The sequence below is a fragment of the Telmatherina bonti genome (assembly GCF_933228915.1).
Source record: "Telmatherina bonti genome assembly, chromosome: 17".
Classification (NCBI taxonomy): domain Eukaryota; kingdom Metazoa; phylum Chordata; class Actinopteri; order Atheriniformes; family Telmatherinidae; genus Telmatherina; species Telmatherina bonti.
Genome location: NC_136615.1, coordinates 24,960,981 through 24,976,016, shown reverse-complemented (window position 1 = coordinate 24,976,016; position 15,036 = coordinate 24,960,981). Strand labels below are relative to the sequence as shown.

At 35.8% G+C, this 15,036-nt stretch overlaps 2 protein-coding genes across 2 annotated transcripts in view; one reads left to right on the top strand and one right to left on the bottom strand.

The window, feature by feature from the left end:
• Window positions 1-3,149, top strand: part of sigmar1 (sigma non-opioid intracellular receptor 1) — a 3,471-nt gene extending 322 nt beyond the window's left edge. Inside the window, exons 2-5 of the mRNA XM_079256888.1 lie at window positions 63-114; window positions 887-1,035; window positions 1,180-1,272; window positions 1,373-3,149. Coding sequence (XP_079113014.1) covers window positions 63-114; window positions 887-1,035; window positions 1,180-1,272; window positions 1,373-1,602 — 524 coding nt within the window. The 3' untranslated portion in view covers window positions 1,603-3,149. The remainder of the gene's footprint in view (window positions 1-62; window positions 115-886; window positions 1,036-1,179; window positions 1,273-1,372) is intronic.
• Window positions 3,150-8,488: 5,339 nt separating this feature from the next.
• On the bottom strand, window positions 8,489-13,650 carry hdhd2 (haloacid dehalogenase-like hydrolase domain containing 2). The gene is made up of 9 exons (XM_079257159.1): window positions 13,610-13,650; window positions 10,668-10,789; window positions 10,390-10,492; window positions 10,068-10,173; window positions 9,842-9,926; window positions 9,432-9,597; window positions 9,263-9,313; window positions 9,025-9,088; window positions 8,489-8,777 (listed from the first exon to the last, which is right to left on the bottom strand). Exons 2-9 carry the CDS (start codon window positions 10,766-10,768, stop codon window positions 8,674-8,676), a joined length of 780 nt encoding a protein of 259 aa, XP_079113285.1. The 5' UTR covers window positions 10,769-10,789; window positions 13,610-13,650; the 3' UTR covers window positions 8,489-8,673.
• Window positions 13,651-15,036: the final 1,386 nt, after the last annotated feature.

Here is a 15,036-nt window from a genome sequence, read left to right as displayed (position 1 = left end):
ACCAGATTATCTTTCCCAAGTTATCTTAAATGATTTAGTTTACTTTAACTGTCTGTTCTCAGGACAAGACCATGAGCAGGCTTTCTCCAAAGTGGTGGTGGAGCTCAGAAAGAGGTAATAACTCTCCCAGACCTATTTCTTCTGCTTTTAAATCTCAGCAACTATCGATGGATGTATTTTAAGCCAGAATGAGAACCGATCTAGTAAAATCACTTATTACAGCCAGAAAAATAACTGCGAACTGGCCACCATGAAGTCTTTAAGCCTCTTTTCATGACTTCACCTCAGACCCTCTAAGTACGAAGGAATTGGTTTACATTTAGCAGTTTTTCTTGATGAACTGCCAGAATTATGGGTATTTGTGAGAACTGATTATCCACTTAATTATTACGGTTTGCATTAAGTGCAGTAATTTGCTTCATATGTATGCTGAGAACAAAACCAGCTCTTGTGGGAAAACTATTTTCTATCCTTCATGTGATTCGTGTGCCGAAAGGCCAGTATTTAGGCTTTTTGATGTGTCAGGAAAGCCCAATTATGCTTATTGTGTCATACTGGGCCATAAGTACAACATTTATAAAGTGTGGAAGCCAAACCTGCTGCAGAGTGTTTGCAACAGTGAGTTTTAAAGCATTCAGACATTAAAATGTGATTCATTGAAGTGGAAAACCATTGTGGCTTGGAAATTTATGACAAGTCGCTAAGCCACATTAAACATGAATGTTTGTTGGGGGTTTTTCCAAATAAAACACTAAATTAAATTGTTTTCAGACTATTTACAATTGATTATTGGTTTTAAATATCTTGTAAATCATTGCATTCATACACTGTGCACATTGAACACTATATGTCAATTGTAATGAGTGATAAAGCTTATCTTATCAAGGTATCCAGGCCACATCCTGCCTGATGAAGACTTGCAGTGGGTGTTTGTGAATGCCGGAGGCTGGATGGGCTCCATGTGTGTCCTCCATGCCTCTGTCACTGAGTACTTGATGCTGTTTGGTACTGCAGTGGATACTGGTGGACACTCAGGTGAGGAAGCTGAACATGCAACATTTAAAATACCTTTATCTTTTTCTCTGCTTTGATGCCTTTCCAATTTGTTTGTTAGGATTTAGTTACTATTCTTTAAAAAACTTTAAAAATCTGACCTCATGGCCTACGTTCTTCTGTCAGGTCGGTACTGGGCTGAGATCTCAGACACCATCATCTCTGGCACTTTCAGACAGTGGAAAGAAGGAACTACCAAGAGTGAAATATACTATCCTGGTAAACATTTTAATCAGCAGTTTATGTTTTTCTATAAACAATTTTCTAATGATTCAGTCATTTCTTCCCTTGTACATCAATCCACTCTGTATTCCCACAGGTGACACTATTGTACACGGACCAGGAGAAGCCACATCGGTGCAGTGGAGTGCCGGGACTTGGATGGTTGAGTACGGCAGAGGCTTCATTCCCTCCACACTGGGATTTGCTCTGGCAGACACCCTGTTCAGCACCCACGACTTCCTCACTATGTTCTATACTGTGCGTGTTTACATGAAGGGTTTGCTACTTGAGGCTGGTACACTACTTACAGAAGCTGGTGTTTTCTAAGTTGTAGCAGGGGATGAGATACTTGCACATGCACAGTGACATCAAATCTCTCCCACACGTCCTGTTGAGCAGATGATCGACTTTTATCATTCAGTTGCAACGGTCTGATTTGCGTCAATTGTTCTCATCTTCATTTAATGTCGTTCTGCTCATGGAGGCTGCACATAAAGAAATGATTAAATCTGTATTAAAATTTACAGTGAAGCATTTTAGTCCTGTTTGACAATGGGACGATTACTTCCCTGAATATCCATACGAGAGCTCAGACTTCCTATATAGTCACGCAGGTCTTAAATCCATATCATTTTAGGAATCTAGCCTCAAGATTTGTGGCCTTAAAGATTCTTTTGCCAAATCTGAGATTTAAAAAAAATCACATTTGTAATTTGGACAATTTCTTTTTTTAAGTAACCAATTTTTCACATTACATTTGTGGACCAAATTATTACAAGAGAATATGCAATGCAAAATTTGGCTATTTTAACCAAACAGAACATTATTTTCTTATTAGATGCTAATTTTCTATGCATATTCCTTTGGAGTCTCTGTAAAACTTTTTATTATGTGATAAATCTTTTTTACCAACTTGAGAAACCAGCAGAAGTGAAGAAACACGTTTCTCAATAGATCCAGCGTCTCTCAACATTTCTTTCGGCTGACCTTTTTGCACTACATGTTTGTTAGAAAATGTTTAAAACCAGTAAAAGATCAGGATGTTGAAGTCACTATCATGGTGTGTACTCATCTCCTGCAGAGCTACTGTGCAGCAGCAGATGATAAAAGTACAATTTGAACCCTTTTCTTTTTCTTTCCCTGATCCTTGTTGTTTGATATGAGGTTCTGCTTTCTTCCTGACAGCAGTATCAGTCCAATAATATTTTTCCCCCTTCAGCTTTTTTTTTTTTTTGCTTTTTTTGTTTTTTTTGTTTTTTTTAATTATTACCCTGTTAATTTCCACATCATACTGAGCCAATCAATTTTCTTAGAAAGTGAAGGTTTGTGTTAATTATTTGTGCAAGAAACTGGGAAGTAGTGCTCTTAGTAATTGTAAACCTCTCTTGTCTAATATATAAATAATTGGTTTAATGAATGTGTAATCTTTTTGGCTTTAATCAAAACCCTGTTGGAAAGAAGGGGACTGAGAATGACTAAGCCTCCTTCACCTCAATAACTTAAGGGGTCATGTTGATTTTAGCTCTAGCCCACTAGGAAAAAGGAAAGGAAAACAAAACTCATGTCCACATTGTTGTATTTTATAGAGAAGAAATGTGTTCAACTTTTGAAATCCTGCTGTACAAGCAAACCTCTGCTGCTGCAGTCCCTATGGCTGCAACCCATCCAAAACTATGGTGTTCATTAGTTTACAAACAGCAGTGTGTAAACTAATTGTATTTTATGTGCAATTTACTGAATAAAGATTGAAACTCACAATGGCAGGTGAAATAAATGTCTTTGAAATAACATCAAGCTTTTTCTCATTATTGCTACAGATATTAGATATGTATAATTAGCAATAACTGCGGCCATCTTTAAGGAACCCTAGTGGGGTTTTTTTCTTTTTTAAATGCTGGAATCCATTTTTTATTTTTTTGTGTAATCTGAGAGATTGTATTTACACTGCAATGATTAATTATGATTGGATTAAATAATTCATCATGAATGCATTTAGCTTTCGGAACAATAAAATCAAAGTACAGAATAAATGTCTTAAGCAATAGATGGGTGACATCTCCCCACTAGTGGGAGGTTGGAGTTGAGGGAGGGCTTGTGAACAGATGGTGTATTCAATAGAGCAGGCGAGCCAAAGACGGGCACATCAGGCCTCGGCCTGTAAATGTCAAGAGGGTGCAGGCTGCCAGATTTGTTGTTGCTTTTTATAAGTGAGGCCTGATGAAAGAACATGAATTTCAATGGGCGTGTCAGCTGTCTTGTGTTTGCATAAAGCTGTATGAATATTCATGCTTGTGTTAATGTGTACATGCATATAATCTGTGTTTGATGATCTTTCCTTGACTTCTTGTTCTGCTGCTTTTAATAAAGGTATGAGATAGTATGAATAAGATTATGAATATATTCAAAGGTCATTTGCTTGACTAATATGGGGTGTCTTATAATAGAAGTCTGGTAAGGGGATGGATGATGAATGGATAAGGGAAAGAGGAGGATCGATGTTGGATGAATGAATGAGGCAGAGGTTGCGAGGATTCAAGAATTTTGGGGTGAGTTAGAAAATAGACAAAGGTGTCTTAAAGAGTACAAGACAGCACTGAGTGGGTACACCAGATATAGGATCAGGTAAATAAGAGAGTTTGCCTCTTTGTCCAAATTAACAAGATGATCTCATTTTACTGATCTGACCAAATGTCATCCTTTGTCTTTAATCATTTTTATTTCAATCCCAATGGTCAGAATACAAGATATAAATCAAACACCAAGGCGAGTATGCTTCAAGACTGAAATTCACACAGAGGAAAACTTCTGGATCTTTACATTAAAATACAAAATCACTTAAATACAACCTGATTTTCCAAATGAACTGACCATTAAAATGAAAAACTTTAAGGGGAAATATAATCTCTTGACATTTACTCATTAATGTTGTTTCACAGCTGATTCCTGCCCCCTAGTGGAGATATATGGCATAGCAACCATTTTTTTAATTTTTGCAGAAATGTTGCTGAATCTAATATGTAGAATCCTTGTAAAATACTGAAGATATTTCAAATTTAATTTAGAGCAGAGCACTGTCAGATATGTAAATAAACTGAAATAAGTCAAGACTTACTGGGCAGAAGAGTTCATGACCTGATCTGATTGGATGCTTTTGAGAAAATGTTGGATGTGTTGTAGCTTGATTGTAAAATGTTTAACAATTGTCTGTGACTGGATGCTCTTGGGAAAGAGATTCAAATCTTAACAAGGCTCCTGAGTAAACACAGGTTAAATAAAATACTAAAAAATAAAATCTGCATTGTTTAATTTCCGTTCCCTTTATCGTATTATCTTACCAAGGATGACTCTTATTGAACTAACAAGGGTAAACATGATTCTTACTTGGGGATTTAAAAAGTTTTTTTTTCTTACATACTTAATATACTATTTATGCTATTTAATACTTTTTTAAAAATTGGTGAGCATAATGATTACATAAAACAATAAACAGAAGTAAAAAAAAATAGAAAGTCCAGACTTACAGCTGCGTCATCAAAACATTACTCATTTTTTTACAATTCGATAAATACATGTTCTCACAGACTGATTTTTTTCTGCATGTATTTGTTCTCAGGAGATTCTCTTCAGCTGTGATCTGGTCTAAGGCTCACAATCTGGTAACATAGTCACTAAGATGCCACCAGTGTACATGTACAAGCATAAATACAAACAGGAGACCACCTTAATAACACAAAAATATGAAGTTCCAGATTGTCTTGATCCATGTCTCAGAGCTAACAAAGCTGCCATAAGCAGAACGATACAGTGAAACTGAATTTTATTTTTTTTCTTTTTATCAACAAATACTTGTGAGTTGGTCATGCTGCTTGAAATATTTCTTTTGTTGTCATTCTTTATCTGTAATTTAATAGTAACTATGCTTTTACATAACAACAAAAAGCTTATAACATGTGATAAAGATATACTATGGACAGAGCAGACACAATTATTATACATTTTCATAGATTTGATGAGTTTCCCAAATAAAATGAAAACAAATAGGGCTTAGTGATGAATAGTTTACAGCATTAAAAGGGGCAGATTATATTTAGTCTCTCTTTCATGGTGATTACATCAGAAGTCACATACAGTATTATAAAAACATGAACAGATTCATTTAGATACAACAGAATCCTGCAAAACATTGCAAATGAGCCTTGAACCCATGATGGGTTCATGCAGGACTGACCCAAACAGGGCTGCGTGAATGAAGGAGACAACCGCTAAAAGAATAGTTTAAAAAAAAAAAAAAAAACTTCAGCTAAAGTTGACAAAAACATTCAGAGACAAACTAAAGTCACTTAGGAATAATGTTTAATCAGCAGTTTAAAAGCATTATTAAAGCATTATGGAAATATGGAGCTCTTGTTTAAATGAAAAGCATGCGGAAAAGAAATCCTAAACCACAGTAAACCACGATTAAGAATCCATCTTGCTCTTCGGCTCCTTTGCTGCCAATAGGACCAAAACCAGCAAATCAAATTCAATACTCTCAGTTTTATTTCGAGTTTTTCTAATTTGTACAAATGAATGAACAAATAGAGAAACAAATACAGAAGTTAATACTGAGTTAGACATCTTCAAGTAGTCTAAAAGAAAACTTCAGAAATGCAAATGTGCAGGTGTTTCTATTGTAAGCAAAGCATTCCAACCTATGTTGTGAAAAATATCTGTTAAACTGCCTTGTTGCTTGTTGACATGTTAGTAGAACATTCTGAGTATTCACATTTGAGTATTTTGTAATAAATGTGGAAGATATTTTCATTTACCCTCAAAGTTTTTAATATAGTGTCATACTTTTGTTTAACATGTAAAAATCCTGTTAAAATCCATGCTGGGAAGGAGCTAGCATAAGACTAAACCTCTTTAAGAAGTAAACATTCCCACAGTGAGCACTTCCAAGACATATAATTTGCAGTGATTATACTTAAATGTATCTCTGACATCAATCGTTTTTATTTGCAGGAAGGTTTGCTGAAGCCCCTTAAAGGTTGCTTTTACTGTAATGGACGGACTGGCTGAAATCATTAACAGGGTGCTACACATAAACTCAAACAATATATTTTGCACATTGGGAAAAAAAAAGCCACAATAAAAAAGGGAATGAATAACAGATACATAAATACGGGGTGTTACTGTTTAAGCTTAACTTGTGTCACAGGACATGATGTAAAAATGTAAAATAATGTTGCCTGTAATACTCAGTCTCTCCACTAGGGAGCAATGAAGAGCTTTGCTGTGAATGAATTGATCTGCTGTATTAATGAAGGCCTACATTCTATTTGTTTCACTTATCTGATGTTTCATTCTAAAGGACACCTACTTACGCAAGTCTAATCGCACCAGGGCGTTTTATTTTCACATGCATCCCTCACCCTTTGTGTTTGTGTGTGTGTTCACCCCTAAAGGACATCTATCTGTGAAGCCAAAAAGTGTGTTGGGAGGACATCATCAGTCTGGAGGATGCCAAGTGATTAGTCAAAGAGGTTGTCGTTTATCCCATTATGGTGTGGCTGCCACACGAGTGCGATGGTATTTCAGCGTCAGTCCTCCATCTTCGATTCTGAATACATCTCCTTTAAAGGGCTTAAAGAGAAGGAGGCCAGCAGGGTCAGGCCAGTCTATTAGACTGACATTAAATCTATATCTGGGATCTTATGGCAACACAAATACACAGATGGATAGACAGACAAGGAGGCAGGAATGCACGTATATGGAATGCCATGTAGAATTTATTATACACAGCCCCATTCACCCAATTTTGCCTCTATAGATAAAAGCTACACATACGCACACACACAAAACACATACTTTTATCATCATCATCCAGACCTTTCGCATGGATATGATGACAACAAATCAGGCTGTCTGCATTCTCTTGACATTTCCAGACGAAAATGAGGACCGATGTTTCCATCTTTGTATATATATTAAGGTGGCCTATTTTATTGAATAACACCATCCCACCACCTTTCTGCAACCCCCCCTAACTTTAGTCTCCATTATTATTCATTCTCAGGGGTATAAGGTCAGCTGGATGATTAGAATCAGCCTGTTTGCCACCTGAAATTCAGACTAATTGCTGAGATGTGGTATTTGCAGCACTGACTCAGCTTTTCATTAGGCTGGTTTGTTTTCTGTTTTGCACACAGCTCAGCTTGTGATTGGTCAGCTGAGAAGTTCTTTTACATAGACAGAAAATATAGTCAACTTTAATGTGATTTACTAAGGGCTGTATTTGTATTTCACTCACTCCTCTTATCAAACAGCCCCTTCTGCTCATTCAAGTTTTTGCGCTCCTTTTATTCCACCCTCCTTCTTTCCAGCATTCCCATCTGTTTGCAGTCACCTTAACTGGAAGTGCTTCCTGCTCTAAGAGCTGGAGTCAGAGTAAAATTAGCAAAGTGCAGTAAACACTGTTCCTGATAGTTTAGGAGGACAAGAAGCAATCTAAAGGGACTCACACGGACACCAAAACAAAGTAAAGAGTTATTTAACAGACTAAAATCTTTTTAGGTACAAAGTATTAAAGAAATTGGAGGATTTTGATGCATAAAGGCAACATGTTTGTGACTTCAGTATATTAAAGTGATCATTTGGTAGGAACCCAATTCCCTTTTTATTCCTATGATAACTAAAATATGTTCTTCATTTGAGACATACAGACATGTACAATGTTTCTGAGATTCCCACACTTTTTGTGATTTTCTTCCAAAAACATCTGCAGCTCAGCAGGGAAATTTAAACAATTCCAGCCCTATGGCTGATGGACAGATTTATATAGCCTTAGAGACAGAAAGAGAGAGAGAATACAAATCTGATATTTATACACAAAGATTTCACACAAACATTAACTCTGAATAATAACATCTTACTGTCAACCTCTACAGTTACACTAAGTTTGAACAAGAAATTATTAAAAAATGTTTGAGCTTTGAAGCAGTTTAGGTTTAAATAAGTGTGAAACAGACAACTGGGACATGCAGAGAGGAAGAATAGTAACTTCTTAAACATATAACAACTCCCTGAACTCATGTCATTGTTTTATAAACTGTCTGCACAAATTTTCATGATGTCAAAAAAGAACTTCAGACATTTGTTTGTCATGTGTTTTGTTTATTTCACTACATGCAATAAAACATTTTATAGCAGCAAGCATATTGCCATAGCAACACGTGCTTCTGCAGCCATGTTTCTAAACTCACAGGTGGAAAACTGATCTTGTATAAAAACAATCTTTCTGAATTTGTGGTGGCATATTCAGCGTGTTTATGATGAGGAGAACTTTGTCACTAGATTGCAACACTGATTTGTTTCTTTAAGCCTAGCTGTCACTAGCAGGTCGTCGCTAATTGCTGTTTAAAGCAGATTCTGCAAGATGTGTTCAATGGCATCTGGGAAACTGTCACATGTCAGATGAGGCGGTGGGTCGATTTTATTTTCATCACCTTGTCTATATTTACCTGAAAGATGACAACAGAGAGGATGGGATATGATTAGTCAACAAAAGCATACGTACTTGATTTAGTGAATTCCAGGTTACAGCAAATTCATAAAAGCAGAAGAACTTGGAGGATGAGGGATAGTGTTGGTGAGGAATGATAATGAGGAGCCCTTATTTATCATCAATCCTCAACTTGACAGAAAAAAACTAGAAGTTCAGTTCACATGGAGATGAAAAGGAACAACAAAAAGGTGAAGTTAACTCACCAGTTCTGACCAGAATACCCAACATTCCAGCTTTCTGAGCCCCACCAACATCGTCTCTGGCATCCTGTAGATAATACACCAACGATAAATGTTTACTTCTAATTTGGGTGGAATGAACAGATGGATGGATTAATACTTGAAGGCACCACAGCTTTTATTCATTTAATAAGAGCCCCTCCACCCCACACCCCCTCATTCTGTAGAAGTATCAGAAAAATACTAAAAATGAATTACTCACATCTCCAATCATCACAGCTTCACTAGGACTACATCCTAAATCAGACAGGGCCTGTTGGAGGCAGACAAGGTTTCATTTACAGGTTAGCTGGTAGCTTTCAAAATAAGAGAACAAATTTACATAAATAAAAAAAAAAACCAGTAAAAGCAAAGCACAATAACAAAGAGACCTGTGTAAAAAATGTCTTTTCTGGCTTTCCCACTACAGTAGCTGTACAGTCTGTGGCGTACTCAAGTCCTGTCACAAAAGGCCCGGGACCGAGGGCCAAACCATCTTTCCGTTTGTAGTAGCGAGCCTTATGAATGGCGATGAGGGGGGCTCCATCCAGAATCATTCTAGGTTGAAATATAGATAAAAACAGACACATTAAGTAAAAATGAACTGATTAATCAAAGTTTAGATGCTGGTTTTACAAAATAAATTATCTAAATGTTACAAAAGGAACATAATGTAAATATACTCGACATTTTACAGGTCAAATAATCAAGTTGAATATTTGGTTTTGGCTTATTCAGATATAAAATCATTAGACAAAAAATATAGAAATATAATGAAGATAAACTACCAAGAGTTTTCCACCTGAAAGCCTTGTTGAGTGTTTGGTAGTTGAAATGATCAGGAGCAAGTCCAATGACCACAGCATTTGGCTCTGATGTGTCAATACCTGCAGATGAGAGGACATCATTCTTGTCATTGCAGTATTTAAAAATGGCTTTTCATTAACTAAATGGCAACTTTATAAGTAAAAAAAAACAAAAAACAAATCAACTACTTAAACATTTTCACAAAAACTTGGAGTTAGTACCACTGAAGTCTTCCAGTGCGCTGTCCTCCACCAGCAGCAGAGGTCTGTGTTGTTTCTGCTCTAAAAGGCTCCTCGCTGCACTCAGAGATGTAAAAATCTCTTTTTCCTGCAGAACAAAGTTTCAAAAACAAAGTTAAGAACTGCAGTGCAGCAGAATCATGTCAAGTCCAAGTCAGTCACAGTAGGCTGGATCTTTATCCTCAACTCAAAAATTCAGTTTGAAATTCCATTGAAAAGGTTGCTTAACAATGATTTAACAAGACAAACAAGAAGAATTAGCATCTTAATACATTTAATACTTAAAAAGCCTTGGATACTTTACCTGAAGGTCAAAGTTGAGACGCTGCAGCCTTTCCAGTAAGTTCCTCTTACTCTCCTTTGACGTATTGGTCACAAACTTGATAGCTACAGATGCCTGTCGTAACCTGATGGCACCAGAACACACAAGCAAACATCCTGCAATTAAAAGCACATTTAGATTTCATATTAATCTGCATTATAGTTAATGCAATTATTTCCAATCGTGGAAATGCTCAATACAGTCGTGAGCACTTATAAAATTATCCTAAAAATCCACAAACTTTGGGAAGCAGTTCCTACCTGTTGAGGGCGTCCTGTGCCCCGGGCACTGCTGTGTCCTCTATATGGAGAGTTCCACTCAGATCAATGAGCACAGCCTTCAGAGCCCGTCTACCTGCCATGCTGGAGACCTACAGAGGCAACTGTGACAAAAGCTGCAGCTTTATTGACTCGTTGTTCTCTACACGATTACAATGTGGTCCATAAAATGTCAAAGAACACTTTTTCCATCATTATATCCTAGAAACCGTAGTCTGACTACAAAATCTTTCACCTAAACATCCACAGATTCACAACAGGAAATCTTCGCAAGATGACTGATGTTTACAGATCTAAATATTTTACTTTATCAATGGACGATTTTTTCATCATTTTAGAGAGCAGATAAAAGCAGATTAGACTTTATCAAACAGATAAAAACGACCTGGTTCTGCTACAAACGGAGATTTACTCTGTTTGAAAAAAGCTTATTTCCCATAATAATTTATTACATCAGAGATAATATGCTCATAATCATAATTCACATCGGTAATGTCAGAATTTATCAGATTACTGTGTTGATCAAACCTGCATCAGGACAGACTGAGAGGCTTACTGACCTCGTCACATGTGTGGGCTTCCGCCTAGAATGCAGATTTTGGGATTTTAACTTATTGGTTATTGATTTTCAGACCATGATCCCCTATTATTTAGACAAGCTTGGATTTCTGTCATGTAGTTATCAATGTGAGGGTACAATTAATGCTCTTAATACCCACCCAGGACAGCACAAATGCACAGCCTGTGGATTATGTACAGTATCTTTTATTTGTATTTATCTCTGAATAAATGAAAGCGGGAAACTGAAATGTCAGGCAAATGCCAAGCTAAGAATAAGCTTATATGGCTTGTGTTTATGTGGTGAGGGCACTAAGTCGAGTCATTAAATGGAAATTCAACTGTGACTTTCTTTAACGCATAAATGTTTCTGTATCATTCTCTTGACAAGCTGTAAATAAAGTTATAACTTCCTTTTAGTTGTGACATTTGTTCGTAACACCTGTTAATGTATGTATTCAGGATTTTTTATTATTCTCAATGGAGGGAATAAACAGAAAACTTGCATTGGATGCTAAAAAAAAAAAAAAAAAGGTCATTTTTAAATTTACCTAATGTCGTAAATATTGGTTTTATTTTTAAGTAACCTGCAAACGATTGATTTGAATTGATGGGTTCAGAAAAGCTGAAAAGCACACATGTATGTATGTCAATGACTAGGCTGCTGTACCAGCGGAAAGAGAATCTGTTTTAAGTTAAGAGAAGGAAGAATTTTTTCTACTGATGAGATCTATTAATGAGATTTCATTTTCAAAAATACCATGAATATATTACTTTGCATAGCCTCGTATAAAAGTTGGGATGGAAGAATACTATCGTAAAACCAGGTAATGCTAAACATATAAATACACATAGACAGACAGACAGACAGACAGACAGACAGACAGACAGACAGATAGATAGATAGATAGATAGATAGATAGATAGATAGATAGATAGATAGATAGATAGATAGATAGGGCTGTGAGGATATGCTTTTGTCCCGATTCAATTCCGATTTTTTGGGTGCCGATTAGATTTAAATTGTGATTCTCAAAATTCTTTGATATTGCTGATTTCCGTAGATTAAAAGCCCAAAAAAATGTATAAAACTTTTTTTTGCTAGTAATTTTTCTTGATTTCAGTTAGGAAAAAAACAACAGTTAGCCAAACCATCATTCTGCTGCTAGAAAGCCCAAGAAGACAAGTAAAAAGATCAATAAAATCAATAAAAATGACAAAAATCTATAGTTGATTAATTTTATTTCATTGAAAAAAAAATAGATTTTTTAACAAAAAAATCAATTTTAAAATCGTGAAACAAAAAATCCTGATTTTCGATTTTTCAATTCGATTTTCCCACCCCTAACAGATAGATAGATAGATAGATAGATAGATAGATAGATAGATAGATAGATAGATAAGATTGCTGGCATGTATGGGCTGCTGCTGAAAGCGGTGACGCCATGCAAACATGATCTCTGCATTGTTTTGTTGTTGTTGTTTTTGCTTTTTGGTTGCTTTATTAATATTTTTAGATAACAATTCAAACTCAGCTGATATTTTTCACTGAATACTAAAATGTCTTACAATAAAGACGTAATGTTTTCCAAGCACTGCTGTAAATAAAACTTGTTTTATCTATCTATATTAAACATTTCTCAAATGTTGTTGAAGGTCTGCCATGTCTTATCCAAATGTGAAAAACAGCTGTCTTTCAGCTGAACTGATGAAACTGTATTCTCGAAAATATAAATTGAATATTTCTCTTAGTACTCTTAAGACTTTCTCTTTACCAATGTAGGATTCATGAGACTGGAGATCGGACCTCTTTACTATTGGCTGTACTTAGAAAGCTACACAATTATGTGATCATTTCTTTTTCATTCAGCTTCATGAAGTTATGTTTCTGACTTAGACACGTGTTATAGATTTATGGGCCTCAGATGAATATTTTATGTTGTATATAGCAAAGTTTCTCCATCCTGGTCCTCTAGTAAGACTGCCCTGCATTCAACACCTGATTCACATTCATGAACGTCCTCATCAAGTAATTTACAAGCTTGTTAAGGAGCCATTAAGAAGAAGTCGGGTGTGTCAAAGTGGGGCTACCTCTGAAACATGCCGTCAGTGGTATTTACGGATATAGTGAACAGGTGTTTCGTAACTTTAGTAAAATATGATTAGTAGAATATGATTTTACTAGATATGACAGAGCTATGGACATTTCAATGGTAGCAGCTAAAACGGATGTATGTGGTCATATTTATCTGCCGCTTATTTACATTTTACTACTTTAACAGGTTCACAAAAATGCTCATCTTTAAAATTGCAAAGACTAAACGGGAAAAGATATAAACACTTAGTAAATATGTACTACTGTTAACCTTCAGACAGCTTTCTTCCTGGTGACGTTTCTTCTTCGTCGATTAAAAGCGGTTATCTCACCTGTGCTCGTTCCTGCCCCCTGCCGGTCGACCCCTACATTTTATTCAGGTCAAATTGACCAGTCTTCACTTGTCAATTTACAAAAGCAGTAAAAACCATTATTCAGGGTGAAATTTACTATGTTTCAATGAATAAATAAACCAATTAATTAAAAAATATCCCCAACTGAAAAAAGTGAATTTTTTTACTCTTTAATCCAGGTGCTACAAACTCTTTTAAACTGAATCTCTTTCAGGATGGATTTTGGGCTGCTGGTCATACCAAACAGAAGGGTTGTTTTAAGAAATCTTGAACCTATGAAATTATACAAATCATGTGTCTGCTTTTTTTCCCCACAGGGCAGTGGTGACACAGTTCAAAATGAGACACTGACCCTGTGAAGAGTCTGTTTCCACCGCATTAGCTCAGGTTCACGAAACACACAACTGCTGATCTTTAAGGCTTGTAGGAGAATCTTGAAACAGTGAAATAGTGACACAACACAGGATTCATTATGTGCAATGTCCATAAGGAACAGGAGTCATCCAGAGGTCAGTGGCTGTTTTGAGAGACATAAGTTCTGTGCCTTGAATGTAGAAAACAGACATTTACCTTTTAATGAGTTTTCATTGGATGAATGGTGGTGGTGTGGGTTCATAACATCATAAAAGTATCTAGTTGGCATTTTAGTGAATCACATCATGGCAGCAAAGTTTGATGTACCTCAAGTCCTGGATGTGATCTTCCATGATAAGGAATCTGATACTGACTTGGAGGGGACTGTTTCAGGGACAGGAAGATGTTTGTTGTAATAATAATTGCATTAATATTTTCACTTCCAATAGTTTGAAAGTGTTCCTGCAAAAATTCAAATGCAATAAAACATATTCAAAACATTGTGGCTTTTATCTTTATTGTATTAAGATAAAAACAGGATAGGATACTGTGTGATAACACATCAAACTCCTAAAAATCTTACCTTTGACTTTCTAAAACATTTATTTAGGCTTAATCATATATTCATTATTGTGAGACAAGCTACTAAATAGATATAGTACTCTAAATGTACTCTAAATTCTGTCCTAACAGTCCCTATTATGACATTTCTGGTCCAGGTCCAAACTGACCCAAACTATATTGTAATGGCATAACAATTCCAACAGCATGTAAATGTTTCATAAAGCTGCTGCTCATGCATTCTGAATCAAATGATTATTTTACTTGCAATATTTTACATTTTAGAAAGATGAAATAAAAGATCACGTAATGTTTGCACGTTCTGTATTTTCATAGTTAGAGGTTATGGCTCATAATCATTTAAGAGGATTACCCTCAACGGCTTGATCAGTCAATGGAATAATAAAAAACATATGTGTCGCATCACACT